Raw genomic sequence first — 18,163 nt, forward strand, 5'->3', positions numbered from 1 at the left:
TTAACATTTGATCGTGTGTTAATTTTCTGTCAATCTGAGCTGAGAGGACTTGTGATTGGCTGTAAGGTGATCAAATTGGTTACATTGTATTGATCTGAATTGTGATAGGTCAAATGTGAACCTAGATCATTTCTAATTGACTGTATTGTGTATGTGTGTATATGTAAATATTTAAATAAAGTTAAGCATAGCAGAGTATGCCATAGCACAGTCATGAATGTGAGTTTATAGTTAATATGAATTAAAGTAATTAGGAGTGGCCTAAATGGTACGGATTATTATTATATTACCGTCCTCACCAGGGGTATAACAAAAAGTTACTGTAAACATTTGAGAGATGAATAGTTCTGCTTTGGGTGCATTCTGTCTTAAGCCTTTGAGAGCTGTAATTTTTCCCATCTGAATTTTAGTGCAACATTTTACAAATTTTCATGAATTTTTCTGTAATTGTGTTTGTAATTTTGGAGCAATAGGACATAAATTTTCATTGACTACAATTTTTTATCAAAATTTTGGGAAAAATCTGAAAAGAAATTGTCTTGATCTGAAAAAAGTTGTCTGCACTATATTTTATGGAGGCAACAAAAGTTGACTTTGGCACTCAAAGGGTTAAGAAGGTACTGGTATAACGGCAGTGCAGGTTTTCCGACACAAAGCATAATCTAACTCTGTGTGCATCCAAGTATTAAAGCTGTCAAGATAGATTTTACCTTTTCACACTGAATCCCAATGGTACAGTCTGTTCAGCCGCAGGAAATATAAAATTTGCTTTGCACAAGTGTTCAAGGGTTTTTAATGGCAGAACTTACAGTCCTGAAATTAAGTTGTTGTAACTGCACAAAGATCACATCGCCGAATTATTAAAGCGAGTCGGAGCGATTCTAGTAAAAGGCCTATTTGTGGACACGTCATTGTAAACATTAGTGCTTTATTACTCTTAGGTAATAATTTCTCCGGCAATTCACTGATAAGTTCTGTCTGTAGGCTTTCTGTCTGTATTTGAATGGTTTACATCTCTGTTGACCCCAATTATTTGCATCCTTTTCTAAACAATTTCCATTAGTTGTGTTTGGGTTTGTGTTTTGTGCAACCACGTCTCATAATGGAGACAAAATTTTTCACTTTTTTGATAGACAAATGCTGCATGTAAAAAATACATACTACACAGTATACTGCCCAGAATACGAGGATTTGAGGTCATGTGGAGGTCATGATGCTGAGTTCATCAAAATGGCGCATTGTACTGTATATCGGTATTTACTAGTATATGTTTGAGATGTACACAATGAGTAGACAAATATGATAAGTGCCATATAATTATCAAATAATTCTCAAGTGTATAAATATGAAAGGAAAGTGTGGACCACATTGAATAACACGAGGGAGTGATGTCAGGTATTATGATTGGAGTGAGCACATCTTGTCCCTCATTTTTGGTCAACTTTACTTCTGTCACCGTGAAAATTTTTCCCTCATTTTGAGTCAACTTCTGTTTCAGCCAAAATTGCTGCTAGCATAGTATCTAAATTTGTTTATTGTTTTCACCCCGTTTTCCTGCAGATTAGTCTCTGCTCATTGACAAAAAAACTGGATGTACCACAAGTCTTTAGGTGAAGGGATAAACTTATGTTGTTGTCTTGAAATATGTACCAACATATCTTACCTGGCTAAAGCAGTGATGTAATTTCTGGTGTTTTTGTGTTTCCCCCTGATAGCCATTCTACCGGAGACTCAAGCTTGACGAAGAAGATGAAGCCAAAGCTCCAGAAAGCTCCTTCAAATCAATATGGTACATGTGTTCGTGGACATACTGCTGTTACATCCTGTTTTTCAAGGGTAACAACATCTTTCAAGAACCCAGGCTGATCTTTGCAGGTAAATCTTTTGTGTCTCTTAAACATTTGAACCCTGACCCAACACTTCATGTCTTCATAAAAGTTAATTAACCTTTTGAACCTTGACCCCACATTTTATGTCGCTATCAAAGGTTTGTAATCTTTTGAAATCTGACCCCACATTTTATGTCTCTGTAATCAATGATTATAATGGTTAATTAACCTTTTGAACCCTGAGTCCACATTTTATGTCACTTTTGAAGGTTTTTAACCTTTTGAACCCTGATCCGACATTTTGTCTATGTTAAAATTTATTGACACTTTGAACCCTGACTGTATATGACCTATGACCTAATATATTATGTCACACCAGTGACCACCCTAAACAAGGTTGAACTGATTTGTGTGTAGTAGTACCATCCTAATTATTATTAATTGAGATACCAGTTAAGTAGTGAATACACTCTGATTAAAATCAGATGTAGAGTACGGCGACGTCTTCTTATGCGTACGCGGTATTCTCTCCGCTGTCGCCTCTCACTACATCTGACCAATTCCCATAGAAGGTCGCGTTCAAATCTCGCGCTCTGGCCAAAACAGCCGACCTATCCAAAGGCGCCTTACAGAGAACAATAGGTATCCCTCGCAAGCATGCATATGCACGAAGAAGACGCACGAAAATCAGGCCCCGAAAATCAAAAGTGTGTAACCGAGCTATCCGCCAAGCAATAACAAAGGCGCTCGGCGAATTTTAAAATCGCCTGTCTGTAATTTTAATGTTGAAACATACCTTTTATTAATAACTTGTGCAAACGAAATCATGCGGACAGACTTTGAGACCACCCTGAGTACGATGCTGTGTGTTCCCGGCGTAACATGGCCTCCCATTACAGCCCTGCAGAAAGGATACATGGCGAGTTATCGGTCCTGATTTGGACCGCGCATGAAAAACTACCTTTTCTAACTATTTCGGCCGAGTAACTCATTAGGTAACGCCGTTAGACATGTTCTTGTAAGATATGGCCGGTTCCTGGCACCTAACGACCGTGAATCGCTGGTAATCTATTACAAACGGTTTGGGACGAGAGCAATTTTTGAATAGAAGAGAGGTCGGCCATCTGTGAGCTCGACCCGGTCAGTTGGATAACTCGGCGAGTTGCGAGCTCTCTACAACTTGTAAAAGATGACATCGGCCGCACAGTGTGGTACATCTTTATTTGCTTTCCATTAAAAAAACCCTGTAAACTTACGATTTACAACCGTCAAACCATAACATATAAAACGTTATTCATCCTACGATCAACGATAAAGTCATTGCAGTTTGTACCTCTCGATCGTACGCCCGGGCCCGTCCTACTCGCGTTCTGCAGATACGCCGAGGCTGACGTGTTTTTCAGAGTGGACCGTCTTATCATTGTTTTCTGAATGTTCAACAAAATAACATCAAAAAACTAAAATTGGCATGCGTGGATCTGTTGACTGTGAAGACAATCATCATATGATCATATTTAAGTGGCCGACCTCTTCCATTAGCTGAGTTGGTTGGCGCGGGCACTGCCACTGGCTGAGCTCGCAACTTGCCGACCTCTCTGGTTTATATCCTTTTTTTGCAATCTGTTAGTAAGCGATTGAGTGAAAGTAGTAAGAAAAGGTAGTTTTTCGTGTGCGATCCAAATTGGAACGGCAGTCGCCATGTATTCCGCCTGACAGCACAGTCAGCAGGGCTGTGGTGGGAGCTCAGGCCGTAGATACATCAGGAACACACAGCATCTTACGCAGGGCAACTTTTGAGACATACACATACAGTGAGCATTGCCCATGCCAGTGAATGACTTTGGCTGCTCAGCTCTACTATTCCTTATTGACTCCAGTATAATGTGTACAAGGCAGCCTAGCAGCAGCAAATTTCTAGACTGAAATTAGAAAGTGTGTCGATTGTGTTGTGTACATGACGCTGCAGATTTGAATGATGATTAGATCGTATGTTTAAATGGATCGCGTAACGTGCAATCTGATTAGCTGCTTCAGTGCGCGAGATTTGAACGCGACCTTCTATGGGAGTTGGTCAGATGTTGTGAGAGGTGACAGTGAGAGAATACCGCATACGCATAAGAAGACGTTGCCGTACTCTACATCTGATTTTAATCAGATTAGTAGTGAATAGTAAATGGTTCTACTCCAGAAAAAAAGGACACGATGTGTATTACAGACTTGGTATGCTCAAAAGATCACATGAAAAAACCCTTATGGACAAGCGAGTTTTGAAATACATGCATTCTATTCGCATTTATCACGTGGGTGTGTTTTTACCGTGGTCCATTTAAATGCTGGATTCACCCTATTGCTGCCTGCTTAAAGGTATACTGTCACCTGTTCCAATTTTTTCCACAGTTACCATGGAAAGAGAAAATCTAACCAATCACAGATTATAAGCGGGTGGCCGCTTTTTAAAAACATTGCCCTTACACGGGTATTTTGAATACCAAGGAATGCCCCTTTGATCATATATGGGCATATTTAGATTACAGGTGACTGTATACCTTTAAGTACTTGATGGTAATTATAGTATTCATTAAACACCATCAAGATCAATTATGATGTCAGTTTTCTTTTGTCAGCAAATATGTGACCACAAGTGTTAGAATTGGTTATTTGCTTGTAAACACCGTTTCCAGTCTACTGTTTTGAGTCCACAGTTTAGGCAAGTTTACAGTGGTCAAGAAAGTACGTGTTTATGAAGTGTGTTTTGTGTAAACAATAATAGCAAACCGTGCATATGTGCATGGTAGAATGGTTTCTATTCCGGTTTTTGTCGGAAAATATTTTGTTTGTACTCGACAATTGCCTTCAGGACAATTGTTTTGTACCACTGGTATATCCTGGACCTGAATATTGATTAGAATTGACCTGCCATGAGTAGAAAATTGTCGATTAGAAAATTTATGATTTGCTAAATACTCTGATCTGTTAAGAGGGATTAGAAATGGAAGTGATACATTTCAGGTGATACATGTATGAAGATTTTTGATTTACGTAACGTATAATACCTGCGGTAATTCTAGCATGGGAAACATCTGTACCTTTGTACAAGTACCTTTAAAGAGAGTTAGAATACAAGCCGAGATAAATTTATACAACCCAGTCATCATTTATTATACGCTGCAAAAAGTCGTCGTTTTCAGTTATGTGATCGCATGTTGCCTCGTGACCTTGTCATACAGATCTCCCAACTCATATGAATCATGATCGGGTTTGCTATTTCGCTCATGTTGAGGATGCTGTATTGAAATTGTGTGCATTTAAGCTTTACTTATCTGGTATCTCTGACCTAGATTCAGAAAACGTATAAGTGATGCTGATGTATTGGTTGTAGTGAATGGCACCGTAGGGGAATTGCAGGGTCAAATGAGGTCAAATGCTGGGAGGAGGACAAGCTAGATCCATTGAAGATAAGACTATTCCATTTGTAGGATATACTTTGTCATGATCGCAGTACATTTAGAAGCAGTTTGTGACAGATAAAAGGACTTTATATCAAAAATCACCATGAAATTCTTTTGAATGCACATTTTCCCACAGTACGCAAATCTGCAGGTTGATGGCCAACGATTCCAGTTTTCTATCAGTGAAATATTGCTTGTTTGGTCACTTGGTAGATCTCAGAATCATCATACATTTCAATGCATGTCATACATTATTCATAGAATACATGCCCGGAATACATATGACAATCCTTGCACTTGCCATTATTTCTGAGTTTTCTCATGTACCTTTCCAGGATGATAACAGTAAAATTAGGCCTTTGAAATTTTAAAGAGAAATCATATTGATGAATTTTTGAAAACACAAATCTTTAGGAAAAATATGTTTGGAAGACAGATTCTGCTCTCATATCCTGGTGTTCATAAGGAAGGCCGAGGTACTTTACTTTAATGTATCTGTATGCAGGAAAAGATTAATTCAAAATCTAGTGAACCATTAAGCATGAGAAGCTTTCAGAACATCTGAGTAACTGTAATTAGGTCAGGGTTTTGCTGTGTTCATCCATCGGGGAACTTAAATGAAAATTTCTTGTGAGGTAATTAGTGCTGATGATGGTCCACAGCATCAAATTTGTGCAAGCAACTGGGTGTTCCCGTTTGTCTGTGGTATCATTGATGCTGTTCAATTCTTCAACCGCATTATTGCTGTCATAACAAAGGATGGTACATGTATTACATGTAGCTTGTATTTAAATTTTAGGGCTCCTCAGGTGTTTTACATTTTTCCCTTTATGCCTGTGATTTCTGAGTGTTTTTTCTTATCAAATTTACCAAATTTAGACAAAAAAAATCGATTATCATCATTAAAGAAAAAATATTCACGCAAGTTGCATTTGTGCTTGAAAAATTTCAGTGTTACTAACCACATAATTATTTTTTTGAAAAATTATACAATAAAGCAAAAATTGAAAATAACTTCAAAAATATTTAATATACATGATTCTTCTATAGTGAGTGCAAAGGCATGACAGATAACAAGAATCAGAATTTACAAACCTACAATCAGAGAATTTCTGTTCTCAATGAGGAAAACACCGAAGAAAGGTGCATTGAATTTAAGCAAAATATAAAATATTCATTGTATATTTTATACTATTTTACATACTTGCATGTAAAATGTACACATGTGGTCAAACTTAAGCTCTATTGGAACAAAACAAGAACCATTAACACTATTATATGAATGGGAAAAATTATTAAAAAAAATTCATATTTTGTCAATGAAGCAGATATTGTTACTGATGTAGGAGAAAATCAATAAAATTGCTACTTGATAAACATTGTATGAAACAAGCACTACACAGCAAGCCACTATTCCAACTGAGAAGTTCTCCTTGTTATGCAAATATGACTGCATTTCCAGTGAAGGTTTGATGCAGTTGTTGTAAAGTGTATATTGATACATGCCTACATCTGGCATTATATTACAATGTTGCTTGTAAGTTGCTACATCTGGCATTGTATTACAATTGTGCACATCAACTGTGACAGCTTCCATGAATGTATCAATATATTTTGATACAATGTTGCATAATCCATATGCAAATCAAGAGTGCCTGCTTAATTAACTCATTACTTATATGAAACAATGTACCCTTGCGCATAAAAATAGTTTTGCTACATGGTAACCAGTTTCCCTATAGCATTGTTAATTTTATGATATTAATTATGCCCTGTTTTGTCTCAAAGGAAAAAAAAATAATTTCAGTATTGTTATGTGGAAAATTGCTGACAGGTCGTATTGTTGCCCTGGTGGTACAATGTAGGCAGTATTTGTGAAAACCAGCAAAATCAGGGATATTTTATGACTGAAAGATTCAGTATGTGTCTCTGCAAACTCCAACCCAAACAACAACTGAAGGCACTGTGTTGACTGTCCATCTGTCTTCAACAAATCTTGTTGGAACCAATCATATTGTACTGTTGTTTCTATTGACGGCATATTGAGTAAGAAGACTGCTTTACAAGGCTCCCAGAGGGGGTGAGAGCACTCTTTGTCATTATGTAACCAGGCTTGACAGCAAGTTAAGTTAGGCTAAAACTTTGTTATGCATGATTGCAAAGCCTATGGTGTCACGTGTGGGTGGTACTTCATTTCTTTGAGTTCACCACAGTCTATAATACGCCATCGTTTGTTGTTTGGGTTGGAGTTGACGGAACCAATACAGCACAAAATCTTTCAGTCTTGGGTGTTTTGTTTCCACAGCTATGATTTCTGTCTTCTGTAAAAGTTAAAAATGTAACGCTTAACCAGACTTAATGATTACAGTCACAAGAAATAAACATTCAGGTTATCAGAATTAAAAAAAAATATTTTAATAGAAGAAAATGTTACAATGAACCAATATTCTAATTAGCAATGGTACCATATGTCTGGAATCAGTGAATATAGTCTGCCTGCACAGTAATACCCGGTATACATATATTTAAAATGTTTTAACATTGGTCATGTTGTCTGGGCTTGTGTTCTGTCAATTACTCTTTGTCTCCATGAAGTATTCTGAAAAACAAAAATATTAGCCGAAAAGCTGTAACTTTGTATAATAATTTCATAACACAAGGTTATTCTTTGTATATATTCTTCTCTCCAAGTTGTCATGAAATACTGAGTATATGCCAACACAATGCAGTATATTGTGTGTAATATGCCTTGTTGTTAGTGACAAATGAAGTCAAGTCTAGACACAAATTCAGTTGTCAACAATAACACTTAATTGACATTCCACCCTAATACACAGTGTGCTTATTGGACGAATACTTGGTATTTTGTCGTTATTTTCAGAGTAGTAATTCTTAATTTACAGACAGCAAGTAGAGATTTACGAGATGTGATAATACCCCAAGGTGAAAACCTCACAGCAACATTAGCAGTTCAGATGGTGTTGCATTGATTACATGTTTTGCAAAGACGGAAACCCCCTCCTTCCAAGACCCCGTCCCTCCTTTATCTTTATTGCTTTAATAGAAAGATTGAGTGCCATGTATGATAGCGAGTATGTATGTGTGCAAGTGAATTCTACAGCATGTACATGTAGAGGGGTGGCATGTCAGAAAACTGGCAACTTTATTTCTCAGTTATTGAAACACTTTTTTGAGAGTGGGGATTAAAGGCCCAGTAATGCTAATATTTTATGATAATTTCACCATTTTTATTTTGAATGCGAATTATAATTCCTTGTTCTTCTCCCGCATATACACAGTATCCAGCTTGTCAACTCAGCCCCTATGGTTGTAAACTGCATTGTTATTGTTGAAAACTGACTTCTGGTCTGGACTTCAATTCAAAAGTAACAATAAAAGTGCATTTTACACATTTGAACGATAAGTTGACAAGCTAAATAGTGGGTGTTTCAACATTCTTTGGGGAGCTGAATAAGAAGTTGTAATTGATATATAAAATAAAAATAATGAAAAAATCATCGAAAGTCAGCATTACTAGGGCTCTTTAAGCCAAGTGGTTTTGACTGTAATGTCTTTGCTAGGTGACTAGTTGTTGTATAAGGTTAGTTTGAATCTGATCAAGAATTTACTGAATGGTAAATGGCAGAGTTGTATCAGTAGTAACCTACTTGAATGCATGTTGTTTTAGCATCTGTATCTTGTCAAAGTTGTCGTAAAATTTATCCTGCTTGCATGGATAACTTCAGCTGAAAGAGTTCAATGGCCACTTCTTCTCTGTTAATAACTTCTTTTTATAAATGAATAAATAAATGAATGGTATGCAAACACACACACTTAATTTGTTTTGTGTTCTTGTTCTGTCTCAAAACTCCGAGTCATTAGTTTTAATTTGACTTCATGGTTGGAATTCGCGTCTCATTTGAAAAGTAATTCCCAGGGGATCAATTTTTCAAAGCCATTCCAAATATTGATTGTATGGTGGTGCTTTCGTCTTGTAGGTCTTATGTTTTTAACACATAAAAGAAATAGTAAATTAAATGTGTAATGTTGATGGTCCAAGTTCCAAGAAGGTTTTTACAAAATGACCATCTGTTATTATTTTATAACTCACCTCTGTTTGTCAATTCAGGAACTTCGAACAATTTTCTTGGGTAAGTTCTTACCAATATCTGAGAAATGCAAATTTTGTGTCATTAAAATGAACGCTGTTGAGATGGTGCTTTGTCAATTTGGGCTGAATGACTCATCGACTACATTGTACACCCCCATTTCAATGTTTATATACCTGGCACTCCATTGGGTTGTACCAAAGTGAAATGAAAAGTTGAGGTTAGTGTGCTGGTCAGCCATAGGACCAGTGGAACAAAAGGTAACTGCAACTGTCAGATTCGTCAACAAGAAAGAGTTTGTTTGTTTGTTTGTTTTTGCCCTGTTGTCACCAAACTTTCCATTTACACCGGTCAGATCTCCATGTAGAACATACGGGATTTAAATTTAGAATGGTGAGATTTTTTGATCTTGCCCAGAGATCTCAATGAAGAATTTTCCCTCAACCAAACCTATGTCCTTAGTCAAACAATACACAAATTATTCCTGCCGTTATAATGAAAATTTGGTGAATACTGGTCAAGAATAAAATACGTTGACAGCAAAATAAATGGGGGCAAGCAGACGGCAAAGATTAAAATTCTCTCTCAGTACTGGTATGACTTATCTTTGAAATGTTCAAATCTTTCTATGAGAATAGCAAGAAGCCTGTCTAATTGTTTTTTGATGTTCATCTACCCTGATATTCGTGCGACAGGTATACAGGTTGTAAAATACATCGTAAATGAAGATACTGCCTTGCCTATCACACTTTGTCTGTCTGTGATGGTTTCGCTTATTAATCCTTTGAGTGTTGTACGGTATTTTTTCCCACCAAAATTTCAGTGCAACATTTTACCAATTTTTATGAACTTTTCTGTAATTTTTCTGATGATTTTAGACCAAATGAACACAGCATTTCATTTGCCACAGTTTTTCATCAAAATTTTGGCAAAAATCTGACAAAAATTGGCTGAGGTATATTTTATAGGGCGACAAAAATTGACTTTGGCGCTCAAAGGGTTAAAATCTGCATGTTGTAATTATGGTGACTTGCGTGGTGAAGACAGAGAAACAGAGCCCCAGGATAATATGGAATTTCAAAGCGACTCTGTGCAGACCCAGTATTCTATCAAATTGCTCTTTCATACTTGTCATATATGATAGCTTGATGTTTCCCATCGGGAGTTTTTTCTTTCTCATAAGGTTTTTATCTGACACGGTGATATGCCAGAAGGATTTTAAAAAACTTTAATCCTTCTCAGACTAATTCTGTTACAAATTTACAAATTGTATGAATATAAATCGAAAGAAACTGCATTTTTCAAGTATTTGAGTAGAATTTACAGAAAGTGAATTTTTCAAATATTTCAATTTAATCCATTGAAAGTGAAATTTTTAAATATTTGACGTAGTCTTGCTTCATGAACAATAACATTCTTGATGTAATTTTTGAAATGCTGTGTGAGAAAAATTTATATATTCTCAAACTGAGAAATAACTCCAGTGTAATGAAAAGATAAATTTTTATTGACTCTCTGTCAATAAAACTGATTATTTCTGTTGATTATTTCATCAAATAGCTGATTATAATGAAATCCCTTTTGAATTGAAGTCAGCTTTTGTGTCAAATTGCTGAAATCTGGATTTCAATTTGATAGTATAAACAAAACAAGGACAAATGTTGAATTTATACCAGTAGTCATGTGCCTATGTGTGTTTTAACAGAATGCTTGTACCATCATCAAATTCTCTTTGCCTTCTGACCACAGACCACTGCAGTAGCCAACATGCATAATTTTATATCTGAGTGGACACAAATGTGTCGTAATTCCATGGTAGCCAGGATGTGTGCGTGTGTACATATTGCATCTTCAGTGATAAATCAACTGATGTCGAAAACGTGTACACACTCAAACGGCCCATCCTCACGCATCCAACACGTTGTATGTCCAAGAATCATGAATTAAATTCTAAACGTGGGACCATCTGGTACATTCAACATTAACGCAAAGCGTCGTCAATATATCATAAAAAATATTAACAACATTTGCCATTTTATGTCATGTCCACGCAGTGAGGATGTAAATTTAGTGATTAGTGTTGACTCCTCAGTCGATACATCATTCAGTGTTAATGGATGCTCGCATCCAACACTCAGCTACCGTTCAGTGAGCAAGACATTTCTCAACAATTTATTTTTTCAAAAGCAATTTTATAAATAATGATTATACGACACTGTACTTTAATTCAAATAAAACGGCAGGCTCACAAAAGGAATTCACTTCGGCTTATTCGATTCTGTTGGCATTAATATGAATTATGCGAAACAGGAAAAAAACAGCATTTGGTAGTTCAGTATTTTGACAAGAGCCGATTTTAGTTAGTCATCATAGCATGTACATATACAACCTTGTTCGGCATAAAATTTACATGTGATTATCTTTTTTATTCTACACGCTTTGTGTTACAAGTCCTCCGTAACTTAATCCCTTAAAGAAATTAAAACATAAATAATAATTAAAAAACAATTTTCCAATGTGGATTACGAGCGCTTTAAATAGTGTGGTTTCCCAAACTACATGTCTGTATATTTACTTTTGTTTTGTCATGAGAGTAACCTAGAATATTCCCTTTAATATCATTGAATATACTCATGATGTGCACCTTTATTTGAATTAGACAAAAATATTATCTATTTTAGAATATCATTAAAATTTAATGCTATCTGAGATTGGGGGCCTCGTTATTGTCTCGTCACTTTTTGTCAAAATTACAAAATTTAGTCAAAATTTTTGCATGAATGAACTGTGAGCTGTGACAATACATGAATATTATACATTAACAGTAATGATATGTAGACATGTTTAGTTTTCATTTCCTGTCCCAGCTTTTTTGAACTGTTTATGTATTTGTCTTAGTATTTCATTTAATCGGGTTCAATGACCTGTCGTTCATGAAATTGTGTGAGTTATCTTGATTTGAATGATTCTGACAACTATATATATATATATATATATATATATATATATATATATATATATATATATATATATATATATATATATATATATATTCAAACCCTGCAAGAAAAGCTTCAAACAGAGTGGGCATAAAATTTATTGGACAGTTGATATGCTCACATCTGTATATTAAGGTATTCTAACTTATTTCTGTTCATATACTGATAATTCAAATACATGTAGGTTGATTTGTACTGTTTACTGTTTTCTAGTTTTACCTTGATACAGCAATCTGTTGATTTCCACTGTTCTGGATAATGTTGTTGAGCTTGAGTATGTGGGAAAAAACAAGTGACAGAATTAAATTCTTTGACAGTCTTCTGCTTTACTGAAGATTTCAACTTCTAAGATATGTCATTATGATAGAAAAGATGAAGGCAGTGTAATTCAAAGGGGGGGGGGGTCATCTCGTCTACAGCTCTGTGACTTTCTCGTTTAAACAGTTTTCTTCCCAGACATTGGCGATTAATGTCGAGCAAATGTGAAACAAATTTAGCGTTTGATGCATGTTCATAGTTCACCAGTTTTGTAGTTTTCAAATCACTGCAACAGTTTGCCAAATAAACTTGGTTGCCAGTTTTGGTACAGCAGCCATTTTAAAATTTTGGGTATGCACAAGGGATGCTGGGATATGTTGTGCATAGCAACTGACCTGTTGTATGAGTCCCATACACACAGCGGCAAACAGTACGACCCTTTCCCTTTTAATGTCAGGGTTCATTACCATTCAGACATTGTTTCAAACATGCCACATGCTTTAGATTTCTAATGCATCATGAAATTTTCAGATATGCCATACGGCGTTCAGTGAAATGAAAAATGTCATCCATTATTCAGAAAATATTACCGTCATTGTTGCGCAAATTTTTTTTAATAATGTCGGCAAACGGATGATGTATGGTTTGTATGAAATAAATGAAAACTACCAGCTTTTGGAGCTTTACGTCTGTTTGGACAGTAATTGCACCATTACTGTAGAATTAATATCAAAAACCACCCCCATTACCGTTCAGAATACTTCAAATTTGTTTAAGGGGTGAACCAGGATATAAGGTTTTAGATCAGAGTTTACTGTTAGCAACCATTGCAAGGAACTGGCTCACCAGGGTGGTAGACCTCCCCTATGTAATGAATGGTAGAGTCCAGGTAACTTAAATACAATTGAATCCAAGATGATGAGATAGCTTATCAAAATACTGATCACAAGATCATATCAGCCCTCAGTAATTGCATCTGATGTGAATCTACAAATAAACCTAAACAGCTGTATCATGTATTGAGATCTCTGATAATTAAGGTTGCTCAGGACAAATGCAGCCACCACGCATAATTGATGTGCCTCGGACTCAAGTACCGTAGTTGTCTTTGATACGAGAACATTTCACGTATTACATTTACTAGTATAAGGCTGATGCTGAGAAATCTCTAGAAATGCTGTAGTTTGACTCAAACTGGTTGTGAGTTACATGTAGATGGTACTCTACTGGTAACTTTAACATGTGGAAATTCTACCCTATTAGGTACAGTGTACAGAAGGCAAGCTTTGGTCAATTCCAGGTCATGCTACAATTTCTCACTGCCCTAATCTCTTCCTGTAATAGATGCCCTTGCTTGATTAACACCATTTGATAACTACCACAGTTTTGGTTCATTGTTTCTAATATACACAATTTATTCATGATTTCTATAATTGTAAAACTATCGCTTTGTCGTAGGTATATATTGAGATTTTGTTATGGATCCCCTAGTGCCCACTCCCCTGTCAGACATTGTCTGCTGTTACTCATCAATGTAGTAGTCTTATCACCTCTCAATCTCATCAAACGTGCAAAGGTCCAGGCTTAACTTCTAACATCCTGGGATGCGAAACTTCAGTTTGTTGATAGGGAGGTTGGGTTAACTTTGTACAGGATGATGTCATCTCGCAGGCGTTTGTAAAACCGGCATCTCGTAAAACTCTAGCCCTGTCACAGATAGTCAGGGAAACCCTTTCCTTGCCAAACTTTGGCCTAAATCACTTTAATTGCTAATTCATAAATGGATCGATTACATTTGTATACAGGGATGAGCAGGTCAGAGGGCACGTATTTGAAAGTTGTGAAACTTGTTTGGACGAACCTCAAGGTCAGACTGTTCTATACCCTGTGTACGTTGTGAAAAAAGTCACAATCACACCCATCCGTAATCTAACAACAAGTCAACATTTGTTACCATATTACAATGTCAATTGCTACAAAGACAGACACAAAACAGCACAGAACAGACAGTAAATCACCAGTACACACAACGGAGTCACATCCATGAAAGAAAGATCTATGGACCTCTGGCAAAGGCCAGGAAGCGATGTCAGGTGTTTCATAAATAGTAAGCACATCCTGCCCCACATGTCATATTTTGGAGAGAAAATTTGGATCTATTTTGAAGCACTGCAGAGGGGGGGAGGGGACTGAACAAGGACAATGATATTGCTACTCTGTATCAAAAATTCAAAAGTTTAAAAATACTGCACAGGTGTGTTGATACATAATAAACACATTTGGAATACAAATTGTATAATTATCACTCATTCATCATACAATTATTGCCCTCTTGTTGGACATTCAATGTATACTCATTGTTCTGACTGTATGCATAAATGGTACATTTATAGTACTTATTGCCAACTGATATCTCATTTATTATTTGCTTATTGTTCTTATCATACACTTTCATGGTACATTTATTGTACTTTATTATCCAGTATTCTTGATGTATACTTGTCTATTCACTTCAAATTCAAAGGTTCTTTGCAAGTCTACTGTTTTTTATCAAATAAAAACTTCGATATTACAAACTGCTACAGAAACTAAAAATGTTGCAATTATAAAAATAACTAAAATTGCAACTTGCTATAGAACTGTAACAATGTTGCAATTGTGAAATAGCTGTAATTGCAACTTGTTATAAAAAACTAACAACATTGCAATTATAAAATAGCTGACATTGCAACTTGCTATAGAATCTATAAAAATGTTGCAATTATAAAATAACTGAAATTACAATTTGCCATAGAAAATGTAACAATGTTGCAAGTACAAAAAAAATTTAAATAATGTTACAAGTTTAAAAAAAAAAACAGATATGAAATTGCAATTTAAACTGTGACAATGTTGCAAATTATAGCCAGTCACACCTGGCTGATTAATCTGCAAGTTTTAAATGCTCGCAGATTGTTCATACTCTTTACAAATTCTGTTTCAAATCTGGCATAAAACATATTTTATAATGTGCTCCATGGTTGATCAAATGATTGGAAGCATTTTTTTCAGTTCAAATACTCTGACCCATCGTGTAATGCAATAACTGGACAGATTAAAGTAAATTTTTTTAACGCTGTTTGAAGAATAAATTTTTCTGAGCATAGGATCGTAAATTATAATTGTTTCAATCACTTCCGAGAACTGCATCAATAAGAAATACTACACTGTAGGGGTAGTGTCCTAGTTCCTCAGGTGATCCATCCTACTGATATCATTGCAAACAATTTTAAAATAAATGTTAACAGCATTTGCTAAAAATTGACAGAATGGTTTTGTCAGCTGAGAAGATGACACGTATTTTGACCGTTGAGTACCTTTGTACACGCGGAATATGTTTACAGTGCATTTTTGCTTTTGAGTTATCGTGAGTTGGCCATCCGAGACTGGTACAGGGGGTGACGTCAGTGTTTGATACGCTTACAAAATCAAACAGAGAAGTCATACGCTATAATTAGTTTATAACATTTTGTTCACCCAGGCAGATATTGCACTTTGTACTGTTGTGAAAACCCATAATTTTAGATAGTCTCCGGAACTTGTCCCCAGTCAGGATAAATCAAACATTGAAATCAATGACAAAACATTCTGCAACAGTCTTCACATCTACCGTTAGTTCAATTTTAACATTTCCAAAAAAGTTCATCAGATTTTGTGAAGAATTTCCTGTAACACTCTTTTGCTGTGTTTTTATTTTCATCTGTCAAAATGTCTTTTTTTTAATCAAGATAAATTGTTGGAATAAATGTCTGCTGTAAAGTAAAATAATCACCTGAATAATGTGATGAGATGCTGTATTTTGGTGTGTGAAAGCATTTCTTTTTAGAAAAATTGTTACAAAAGTCAGAAAAATAACTGAAAAATGTTCAGAATATATTAAGTTGCTCACTTAGAATATTCTAGGGAAGCATCAGAACTGTTAGTGGTACCAGGAAACTAAAATATGTTTCAATTGGCGGAAACCTGATAGTGATCTGAATCTGTGACATCGTTATCTGCAGGTGTCCTTTGTGTTGTGGAGAGACAGAGTGAGCTGTGTGGAGACTGTTGAACATTAGCTAGGAGAAATGTTTTTCAACAGCAAACATATTTTGAAAAATTTAAGTCATCATTGTCCCATACTGTGGGGTTATTAGGAAGATACTGCAAACAGCAAAGGATGCACAAGGACATAGGTGCAGCGTGTCGCCCTCCGCTTTGTGTCGGGTGATGCCTGGCATCCGAAGGGTTCCTCGAAACTGTTCAACAGTGAATGTGTAGATGCAGCCACAGGGGTTGGTGTTCCTCGAAACTGTAAAAGTTACGGAACAGGCGTTCTGAACGGCATTATTGGTGCTTTCAAAATTTCACTGTTCTCGATAGTAGATGTATAATAATTAGTTTTAACATGTGGCAGTTCTGTGTGTTGTTTTTGTGGTGACGTTGATGATCTGTTGTCAGGATTTTTGTCCTCACTCACACTAGCAGCAAATAAACTGATATCATACCAGCAAGATTCAGTAAATAGGCAATAAGTTTTCTGTATGTATAAGGATGTGACATGAGTTGACAAAAATGTTATTGTTGTTTTTCTGTATCAGATCTCAGGTAATGTTTGTAACCTTAGTACCAATGTGGGTATTTCAAGTACTGAGTGTTGACCCTTGACCCCAAGTGTCCTGTAATCGACCCAGTACAGCACCAGTGCACTAGTGTCACATTCAAAATTGCCAGACTCTACTACTCAGCTTAGAAATGTTGTGAAATTTCCCTCCTATCAATATTTGTAACTTTTCTTTAGCATAGAGACCACTTTTGAGCTAGAGATGTGCATAAAATCGGCACTGAGGGCGCACCTTTACAGTTAAAAGTTTGAGTGCTGTATTTTGTCCCAAAAAAATTTCGGTGCAACACTGTACAATTTTTTTTTTTCTGAAATTTTTTTACAATTTTACCAAAGGGAGATTGCTTTTCATGGCTACAGCTTTCGATCAAAGTTTTGAGAAAAATCTGAAAAAATTGACTTGCAAGTTGCATGTACCGATATTTTATAAATGTGGCAAAGTTGACTTGGGCACATAAAGGGTTAAAGAGATGCAGATTCATGTATATTGTATTTTGTAATTGGCGTTTAGTTACATCAATATTAAGATGGGACAGTATTTTGCAGAATATGCATAAAAGGAAAATTTTCAAATTCCTCCGTTTTCTTTCCTGCAGCCTATGGAGAACTTACTTTTCAACCATCGTATTTTTATGACTGCGGATACTGTATTTTATCTTTGAATAATATGCAGGACCATAGTCAACAAACACCAGGCTGAGTGTGGGTGGATATGGCGTAGTGTTATTGTCTTCTGGTTTCAAAGATATACTTAAAATTTGAGTGGGTGTGTGTGGGTGAGTCAACTCCTGACATTTCTGAACTCTTCAACCTTTTAGCCACTATGGTTTGGTCCAAACCCATTATTAAACTGGTGATTGTGGATCTGTTTACAGGG

General features: G+C 35.9%; 1 protein-coding gene across 1 annotated transcript in view; it reads left to right on the top strand.

The window, feature by feature from the left end:
• Nucleotides 1-18,163, top strand: part of LOC139124164 (ceramide synthase 1-like) — a 56,167-nt gene that overhangs the window by 13,869 nt on the left and 24,135 nt on the right. Inside the window, exon 2 of the mRNA XM_070690309.1 lies at nucleotides 1,716-1,875. Coding sequence (XP_070546410.1) covers nucleotides 1,716-1,875 — 160 coding nt within the window. The remainder of the gene's footprint in view (nucleotides 1-1,715; nucleotides 1,876-18,163) is intronic.

Source organism: Ptychodera flava (assembly GCF_041260155.1).
Source record: "Ptychodera flava strain L36383 chromosome 23 unlocalized genomic scaffold, AS_Pfla_20210202 Scaffold_23__1_contigs__length_28996876_pilon, whole genome shotgun sequence".
NCBI lineage: Eukaryota > Metazoa > Hemichordata > Enteropneusta > Ptychoderidae > Ptychodera > Ptychodera flava.